The sequence below is a fragment of the Camellia sinensis genome, chromosome 8 (assembly GCF_055761805.1).
Source record: "Camellia sinensis isolate YWXY chromosome 8, ASM5576180v1, whole genome shotgun sequence".
In the NCBI taxonomy this organism is placed as follows: domain Eukaryota; kingdom Viridiplantae; phylum Streptophyta; class Magnoliopsida; order Ericales; family Theaceae; genus Camellia; species Camellia sinensis.
The window spans coordinates 52,341,174-52,351,233 of NC_138968.1; the positions used below are offsets into that span (position 1 = coordinate 52,341,174).

General features: G+C 39.2%; 1 protein-coding gene across 5 annotated transcripts; it reads right to left on the reverse strand.

Annotated features, from left to right (window-relative positions):
- Positions 1-279: 279 nt before the first annotated feature.
- Positions 280-3,744, reverse strand: LOC114299108 (uncharacterized). Of its 5 annotated transcripts, none has more exons than XM_082882622.1 (6): positions 3,624-3,744; positions 3,303-3,344; positions 1,427-1,497; positions 872-1,335; positions 735-785; positions 280-603 (listed from the first exon to the last, which is right to left on the reverse strand). In XM_082882622.1, exons 3-4 carry the CDS (start codon positions 1,482-1,484, stop codon positions 878-880), a joined length of 516 nt encoding a protein of 171 aa, XP_082738748.1. In that variant the 5' UTR covers positions 1,485-1,497; positions 3,303-3,344; positions 3,624-3,744; the 3' UTR covers positions 280-603; positions 735-785; positions 872-877. The 5 variants fall into 5 exon arrangements, with proteins under 5 accessions (XP_082738748.1, XP_082738751.1, XP_082738750.1 ...); XM_082882625.1 differs by having other exon boundaries at positions 872-1,332; positions 3,624-3,737; XM_082882624.1 differs by having other exon boundaries at positions 1,427-1,506; positions 3,624-3,732.
- Positions 3,745-10,060: the final 6,316 nt, after the last annotated feature.

Below are 10,060 nucleotides of genomic sequence, written 5' to 3' on the forward strand. Positions count from 1 at the left end.
TCTTTGGTTTAATTCCAAAGTAATTCTCTGCACGTAATGAGACAAATTTCTATGGGAATTTCTCTGATTTGGAGAGAATTTCTCTGTGAAGTCTAGAGAAAATTCAACTAGAAAAATTCTCTAAATCGAATTTTATCTAGATCGATTCGAGGGACATTAGACATTATGAAAATATTAAATGTCATTTATGCTATAACATCTTAATACCAAAGACCTTAAAAAAAAATCCCCTAAAATTTATAGGATTCAATAATAATCTTGTGAACAAAATAAAACTTATTAATAATTTTCTTTACTTGCTTATGTATTCATAGCAGAAAACTTTGCAACTTTTGTTTGATTTCTGATACCCATTTAAGTTCCTTTGTTAACAATTAAAAAATGACAAAAATGAAATCATTTATCTTAAACAACAAAGGGCTAATAATGAGATTGGACAGGAGCACCATCTGGGGGTGGTGAGTGCTTCAACAGCATCAAAGGCGTGGGTGATTCCGGACTTCCACAAGGACTTTGTACACTAGGCTTCTTCCATTGAGATTGATCTTCATACTCCAGCTCAAACATCTCTTCCATCTCCAAGTACCAAAGGGGACTCTCAGGCTGAAACAACAACCACAATAAAAGAAAAAGAAAATAGTATATCATTGTGTTGATCTTGAATACCCGAATCATGAAAACCCAAAAAGAAAAGCATAAACATTTTCTGAAGCGAGATCAAAATGTGTACCAACCTTCAATCTCCCTGACAGTGGAGAGCCCAACTGCATTGAGTAACCATCTATCTATGAAGGCAAATAAATGTTAGTAGGTTTCTCAGAAGAATAAAAGAGATCAAAGATTGGTGATACAAGAATCAAATCTTAAGTACCCTTATCTAGTCCAATAGCTTCCTAAAATAATCCCTGTCAATGGTTTTGGCATTCCTCTGTGCCTTGATGCATTCCTGAGGATTATGCAGAAATTGTTCCTCTGAAACATCAAAGGGAAGAATTTGCTCTTCTGCTACAACAGTCAACTTCTTATCCCGACTCTTCTTTGATGCCCGATGTGGATGTTTCCCGGAGTTTGTGAGGTCACTGAGTGCTTTCCTGCCACCAGCTTGTGCTTTCCCTGGAGCCTTCGAAACATTTCTTTTTCCTCCAAAAGAAGATGTCACTTTAGAGGGACCAATATCTTCTCCAATAGAGATCACATTCTTTGGGTTGTGCTTCTTTGATGTCTGAAGTGTGGCAGGCCTTCCCGAGATAGATATATCGTTAAGCGCCTTCCTTCCACCGAGCCCTCCATTCTTCTGTGCCTTCAAGACATTGGACTTTACCCCAAAAGGAGCTACTGCAATAGACATAAAAGCTAAACCGCCATGAGATCTGATCAACAAATTGGATTATAGACAATCATGGGGAGAAATGAATAAGTACATTACCATCAAAGTGAACATTTAGATTCTGGTCTCGAATTAGGCCACTGGTTTGAGTTGCCATCGATGTATTTTGCCTGCAAAAACTAGTTCAATGTTCAGCAATGAACAAACTACAGACAAAGGAGCGAGTTATTCTTGATTCAATATTAGTTAACTTGAAGCTGTTAATAGCAGCTATGACTTTGCATTCTATAATGAACATTAATGAATCAGTATTGTCGTATTTTGACTTGGGGGAAGATGAAAAAACATAATCAGTAGAATAGGTTACAAGACCCCAAATTTATCTTCTTGTAATTAACTTACTCAGGCATGATTGGGATATGCAAAAAGTCCTATCAACAGCATCAGCAACAATACAATGTTTTCTATAATCCAAAAATTATCCAGGTCCAAAGAAACTTTGAAGGTAGTGATAATATCAAACGGTTCTCAAATACTACTAAAAATGGCATTCCTCAAAATCCCAAGAAATAGGCTAGACATACCTCCACAATTCATCTTAAATTATATGTTCTTCAGTAACTTGTTTGCCAATTGCATTACTCATCCCAATGGAGTCTTAGGCTTGTCAATTATCACAGAATATATATATGTATATCACTATCAAGGTTTTAAGATGTGGCATATGTGATTATATATATTCTTCAATTAGGAGGTGGACATCCAACCCATTCCCGAAATGCAGGTGACAATGGTGGTGGTTCTTGTCAATTACATTTAATCTAGTTCCAACTATTCAACCATCACTTTAAACTCCTGTTTTGTCATGATCAATTAGCTGAACAAAATGAAACCCCTTTCAAAAGTAATATCTGGTGAATGAAAGTTTCTTATTTACTAATCCCTGTATCTAGATTAGGCTATTATTCCACAATTATTTTTAACTCATGACTTATGAGTTAACTACACAAAACCAAACTCCATTCCAAAATGGATTTAGCTTCAACACAAATTTAGCTTTGAACACATATATAGCCCCCTCTTCAAGGTCTATCAACCACTCCCTCATCAACAATCTACAATCACACCCATTTACACACACACCCCTTTTCTCTTCAAATAATGCTTCTAATCCTAAAATCCACCACAGCAATAAAGCCCATTAGAATTTAGATTGGCTTTTAGTGAAAAAAGAAAACCTTCATATTGTTTGCTAAAGAAAAACCAAATAGTTTAGCACAAAATCATTTAACTATTTTTCATTACATTACAAATTCCTAAAAACCAAATAGTTTCAACATAGTTTTGTGTTTAAAGAAAAAATTCATGAAATGAAATCCCAAAATCCCATTAATGTATAATAAAACTTTTCTGTTGATAACAACAGGATAATAAAATAAAATAAATTGATATAGCCCATCACGAGCTATCCCAATATCCTATTAAGCGTAATGTTCAAAGATTGATTGATGTATTCATTCAAACAAGAAGAAGGAAAACATGAAGAATTGAAATGGCAAATCCAAAGAAATAGAATATATCAAAGAAATCTAGGGTTTGAATGCTCTAAATTGTCCACGCAATGCAATGCATTGCATGATAACAATAATGATGATGATGATGATGATAGAGTACTGCTCTGCAATGCAGGTAGTTACTAATTTTGAATATTGCATTTGATGTGACCTTAGAAAACAAATTCTGAGCAACAAGACAGAAGATTAAGACCAAATAACATCATCTTAACATATATTAGGAAAAGTAATTGATGCACGAAAGAAGAAAACCTAACAATGATGAAATGCTTCAATTAATGCATAGAAGGAACTGGTGTATATAACAATAGCATTTGATCCAACCTAAACCTAACAATGATGCAACGCTTCAATTAATGTATATAAGGAACTGTATATATAACAATAGCATTTGATCCAACCTGTGCTTTCTCCTTCGAAGCACCGTTCGATGCAATCAACACCTGAACAATCAATAACCCATCAATAAAACCAGAATTAACTCAAAAATCAAACTCAGCAAAAACAGAAACTGAACATAATAAGCACACAACGAAATTTTTTATTAAAACACAAGTTGAGAAAAACCCATCTCATTTTAAAAATAAAAATAAAAAACCAAATTCGTTGTCTCTAGTTTTTCTGTTTACTTATTAAATTTTTTTAAAAATAATTTTCACGAATCAAGAGTTTTTGAAAAAAAAAAAAAAAATTTATTATAATTAAATGATGATAAAATTTACAAATTTTAAACCACGGTTCTTCCAGTTAGGAAACCGAGATGGCGGAGGGGCTTTGGAGAAGACACTGGATTTTGCGAATGCAAGAGCTGATCTTGCATTTTCGATTGAAGAGGGCAAGTTCTATATTTTATTCACATTCATATTCATATTCATATAATTAAATTACAAAAATATAAAAAAAAATTGTAATAAATATTAACGTCACTTTGGATAAAAAAAATAATTTGGATAAATTATAAAGACTCCTAATATTTGAATAAAATACCGATTACCTGTTGTGATTTTAAAAATTATTAATACTTTCATTAGAATTTTTAATTTAATAAAATTAATAGAGAAAATAAAATTTCTAACAACTCTTCTTTACAACAATAAAATTACTTGAATTATTAATTAAAATATATTTTTGATATCATTAAAAATTATTAATTAGTTTGATGATTTATTAATATAAATGAGTTATTTGTTATGTAATTAGAAATCGAAATGTAATTTTTAAAATTACAAAAAATAATTTATATTTTAAATAAATATCAAAATGTGTATTGATAATTTTCCTAAATAATAAATAGATAAACAATAAAAGAGAGGATCACAATCCTAAATGATTATACAAAACACACATGTCCAGAGAGAGAGAGAGAGAGAGAGAGAGAGAGAGGTGTGTGTAATGGAATACAATTACCTGGAATGAATCCCACGACAAAATAAATTTAACGCGACACAGTTCACTATTTTTTGTTTTTTTTTTTTTTCCTTTTTTTAAACCATGTCTCATGTTATAATGAAATTTACTGAATTACAATCACAATAAAGATCAAATATAGCATATATCATTATTGCAAAGAAACTCTCAAAACAGCAAAGAAAAAACTCCAAACAAACATAAGAAGAACAAAAACAAGATCTACATGTATAAAATGAAAGGAAAATGATATACAAGTTCATTTTTTAAATATATTTTCTAGATCTAGTGATGTGTCAAGAAGATGATTTGTTAAGAATTAAAGAATATTTAATTATTAACCATCATCTTTTTAACACATCATTAATTTAGAAAGTAAATCTAATTTTTAAACTTGAATAGAAATACTTAAATTCAAAACTGCATAGTCGGCATCCCACTTACACATACAGCATGGAAAGATAGAAAAGAGGAGAAAGATACATAGGTCTACATACCAAATAGATACATGGTAAAATCTACTTATTCATCCAAGCCATCCGAGCCACAAATTGAAAATAAGCATGTCTCTAGTTCTTCTTCAACAACAAAACTCCAATAACTCCCCACAGCCCTGTGGCATAACCACTCATTATAACCAGGTAAAATCATACCATTTCAGCTTCATCTCCTTCATGTTTTTCTACATGACTTGGGATTAAACTTGGTGGAGATTGCGAATGTTCATCACCGGGGCATTTCTTTGGTAGCAGAGCTCCACAGAGTTCATCGTTGCCAATGTAAATAGAAGGATCATCAAGAGTTTAGAGTTGCTGTTCAGTTGGAATATGTCCGGAGAAGTTGTTGTATGACAGGTTCAAGTGGCTCAAAAAATTCAAAGCAGACATACTCTCCGGAATTGTGCTTGAAAGTTGGTTGTTAGAGAAATCAAGAGATTCCAATGACTTTAAACCACTGATATTCTTAGGGATGCTTCCTGACAGATTATTATGTGCCCAAGCAAACCAGAAAGAAGCGTAAGTTCTTCAGGGATCGTTCCAATTAGATTATTCCTTGAAAGGTCCATGTTGATGACATACAATAGTGCAGTGGTGTATTCAAGTTCATTTCCTTTCATGATTTACATTATGTTCTCATACAACCATCCTCCTAAATTATATTGTACACCATTTCATTCGAAATCATGCCATTGAGATTGCCAAAACAACGAGGGATAGTTCCTTTTAACTTGTTATCTGCAAGGTTCATGATTAGGAGTTCAGGCAGTTGGCACAACTGTGAAGGAATACTGCCATTGAACATATTCTTATGCAATCTCAAAATGGTTAAGTCTTTAAGTTCTCCAATCCATCTAGGTATGTTTCCATTGAATTCATTCTCACCAAGATTCAAAAATGTTAAACTTCTGCAATTTCCCAAAGCGGAAGGAAGCTCTCCATAAAGACTATTGTTGTTCAAATATAACCCTACAAGAGTAGTCAAATGTCTAATAGAGTTTGGAATAACCCCTGAAAGCTTGTTGGATGAAAATTTCAAAATGTTTAGGCAGGAGAATTCCCCCAAACAATGAAGAAGATTTCCAGATAACATATTTTTGGAAAGATCAACATATACCAAACTTCGAATTTTGCAGAATGACACTGGAATAGAACCATTTATCAAATTACCAACCATATACAAAGATGACAAAGTAACCATATCTCCAATATTTTGAGGAAGAGGTCCTGAAATGGAGTTATTGGAGAGATCAACTATGAATAAAGTGGAAGGAAGGTTTGGAATTGGTCCACTGATATGGTTGTTAGGGAGACCCAATACCACGAAATTCATGTCATGAAGCCATTTAGGTAGGGTTCTTGATATGCTCGTATTGACAAGATCCAAATAAGAAAGTTTCTTTTGTGTTTGAAGCCATTGAGGAAATTGAGTCCCCAATTTGCAAGACCAGAGTGAAATTGATTCCAATTGAAAAGGAGGTATCCATTCAGATCTCAACTTCAATGTCAAGAATTCAGAACCTATCTTCAATTCTTCTAACATTGAGTGGTTGGCAAAATGATCTTCAGAGACTACATCTTTTAGGGAATTAAAAGAGAGATCTAAGATCTTAAGGTTTGATAGTTGTCCAATAGAAATAGGAATGGTCCCATTTAAATGATTGGAAGAAAGATCTAAAACTCTCAAGGTTGACAAGTTCCCTAGTGATGGTGGGATATCCGCAGTCAACAGATTACCACCAAGGACTAAATTCTGCAAGTATGACAATTTTCCCAAACATTGTGGAATTAAACCATTAAATGAGTTTCCTGAAAGATCAAGGTCTTTCAGACGCTTAAGTTGTCCCAGCCAATTCGGTAAATGACCGGTGAATCCATCACCACTTAAAATCAATGTCTGTAAATCATACGTGGTGCATCTAGATAAATTTTTGTCAAGTATGGACATATCCTCTCCATGGATTTGGTTTTGACTCATATCAAATGATTTCAAGCTACAGTGATTCGACAAGAGCCTCAGAAACCCACCAATGTGGTTAAATTGATTGGAGCCAAGATTGAGATGTTCAAGGCTCTTAAGGTTTTTGAGATAGAAAGGCATAGAAGAATTAAAATAATTGAACGAAAAGATCAAGGACTCTTAAAGAAGTCATGTTACTAAGGCGACTCGAAAATTCACCTTCAAATGAATTATGACCAAGATCTAGGTACTGAACATTAGAAACTGTAGAGTTCACATACATGTGAGGTAAATGACTGAGAGGGAGATTTATGATTTGAGATTGGGCCGTGACGCTAGCCGGACAGATTTGGGCCGAGGTATTGGGCTCCAAGATCTGGCCGTGATATTGCTCGGTAATGGCAAAGCCCACGTGGCACCGAGCTATATGATCTCGGTTCCGCGAAGGGCGGACAAGTGGAGGAACAGCCCAGATGAGGCTCCCCGGCTCACGCGTTGCAAGGCTGTAATGCACGCACCTTAACCCGGTAGGAAGGCCGGCGCTTGGAGCTTGGCCGAGAGGGTTGTTGGCTGACCGGCACAACCAATCTCCAGCTCAGCTTTGCTGGAATACAGTTGAGCACGGCTGGAATTAGGCCCGGTAGTAGGAAACTATATCAACTGCATTTTGGCATGTTCAGTATGGCCGTTGATAGCCGAGATAATGTTGCTCGGCTGCTGTGCTCCCAGCAGAGTGGGCTGGCAGTTGGGTTAGGTGATGTATAGCAAGATTTGTGCTGACAGATGGGATAACAGAGCCACGTGTCGAGAGAACAATGGGAGTAGATTTGGGGCGCAGAAGGGTATATGAGCATGTCTGCGCCCCCCATACGGGAGACAGGAACATTTTGTAAGGAAATTCTTACACTCAAACACTCCTCTCTCTCTCTCTATCCTAAGGTGTGTGCTAACTTGATCATCGGAGGGTTTTTTCGGCCACACACCGCCGGGTAGCTCACCGTTATTTGCTCGCAGGTGATCGGACAGAAACAGAGCTCGGAAGAAAGGAGTACGGGCTTGCCGAAATATTTGCTCCCCGTACAATTGGCGCCGTCTGTGGGAACGCTTGACAGACAAAACCTTGTCTTCCAGGCTAGTCTGATCGCCGTCCATGGCGAACAACGACGAGTTTCCGTTGTCTGCCATAGACGGAGCCACACTGGAGTATACCCGAAGGAAAGAGGGATCTCCCGCCATCCATCCAATGGCGGACTTGGAGACGCCCACCGGAGGACAGTCAGGAGACGTGCGGAAAAAGTTATGGTCATTCACGAAGTTCGGACGGTCATCGGCGGCGGAGAGAATCACATGCCCGACGTCTGGAACACAAGTTGAGGGACCAAGACGCTGTCATCCGGCGAATGGCAGCGGAGATGGAGGAGCTCAAGCGGCATGTCAAAGGGAAAGGTATAGCTGGAGTGGGTGACCACAGTGAGCGCACCCCATCCCGTCGTTCAGGCGGACAGAGTCAGCGACGCACTCCGTCCATTTCTATTACTAGAAGTTACCAGGTTGGTGATTCTAACATGCATGTAGAGAAGTCTAGCGCGCAAGACAGCACCTACCGGCCCTCACGTCCGGTGACGACGTCGAGGTACTCTTACTCCACTCATTCAGAGGATTTGCGGGCGGTCTTGAAGGAGCGGGCTCGCCGGCGTGAAGCTCAGAGGATACCGGCATTCCAACGGTTATCATATGGGGTTCACGCCAGCGAAGAGGTCGGAATGCCTCCACCCTGCCAAGCAGCACCACTCCTAGTGGATTCAGATTTGGCCAGGCTGAGTGCCACTCCTTTCTCCCTGGAAATAGAAACTACACCGCTTCCGGTGGGCTTCCACCAGCCAAAGTTCACGCTTTATGACGGGAAAACCGATCCCTACATGCATGTAAGTCATTTCCGACAGGTCATGGTCGGACATAGGCGGAATGACGCTCTTATGTGCCTCATCTTTCCGTCAAGTTTGGGCGAACTGGGCTTGAAGTGGTTTGAAAGGCTGCCGGATGGGAGTATTGAGAGGTGGCATCAACTGGCCGAAGTTTTTGTCACGCGCTTCAAAACCAACACAAAAACACCAAAGGAAGTCGATCATTTACTGAGTGTCAAGATGGAACCGAGCGACACATTGAAGGCATACAACTCTCGGTATTGGGAGACCTTCAACGAGATCTTAGATTGCCCGGTCAACCTTGCAATCACTCAATACAAGCGTGGTCTCCTGGTCGGATATAGACTGCGGGACTCGCTTACGATGCACCAACCGACGTCCATGGGCCAGCTCATGCGGCGCATCAATGAGCACATCCGAGTCGAGGATGACGCGTCGGCAACTACCGTGAAGGCAACTCCGGTAGCAACAGACAAGAAGACAGCAGGCAAAGTGTACGCAGTTGGGCAAGAGTCCAGCCGCTCAAGTGACCGAGCCGAGGAATTGGATCGTGGCTCGAATCGCCAGGGTAGAGGACGTCGGAATGACCGGGATGACTACCCCCGAGATGACGTAGGGGATGCCAACAGAAGGTTGAAGGTAAGGACTGGCATAACCACGGTCTTTAAGATTCCGATCTATCGCATACTTAGTGAAATCCGAGACGAGGAGTATGTCCGGTTTCCTGCTAAGTTGGGCGATGGGCAAAAGGGTTACAATCCGCGGTATCGTTGCACGTTTCATCGGGAGCGAGGCCACCGGACTGAGGATTGTTTGCCATTGAGGCAACACCTGGAAGAGCTAGTCGCGGCTGGGCACCTGGATCTTTACATCGATGGGGGTGTTAAGGCAAATCAAGTGTCGGTTGATCCGCGGGGACCAGACAACAGGGATGCACCTCCTCAAGGGGTTGTGAATGTCATCTACGGCATAGTGGAGCTGGTGCGTGTTTGCGAACTCCGTGGTATGATCAAGAAGGCAGAGCACATGAGGAAAGTTTTGTCAATTCAGCCTGCGCTCAAGAGGGGGAAGACGGAAGCGAAAGATGTGATCAGTTTCTCCTCAAGGGACTTGGAGCGCATTCAGACACCGCACAATGATGCCTTAGTAGTCACACTCCACGTCAAAGATTTTGAAGTAAAACGGATCTTGATCGATCAGGGAAGCTCGGTTGAGATCATGTACTACGACGCTTTCCAACAGCTCAAGCTCCGAGATGCGGCCGGCGACATCGCCGTTGGTTGGTTTCAACTCACAACCGGAGTGGCTTTTGGGAAAGATTATCCTGCCAGTCAAAGCGGGATCTGTGGTCAAACAGGTGGAATTCTGGG

Excerpts from the sequence above, each read along its gene's own strand:
- LOC114299108 (XM_082882622.1), bottom strand. The coding sequence starts at position 1,484 with ATGGCAACTCAAACCAGTGGCCTAATTCGAGACCAGAATCTAAATGTT. Across the intron at positions 1,336-1,426 it reads TCTAAATGTTCACTTTGATG|TAGCTCCTTTTGGGGTAAAG; the intron begins GTAATGTACTTA and ends TGTCTATTGCAG.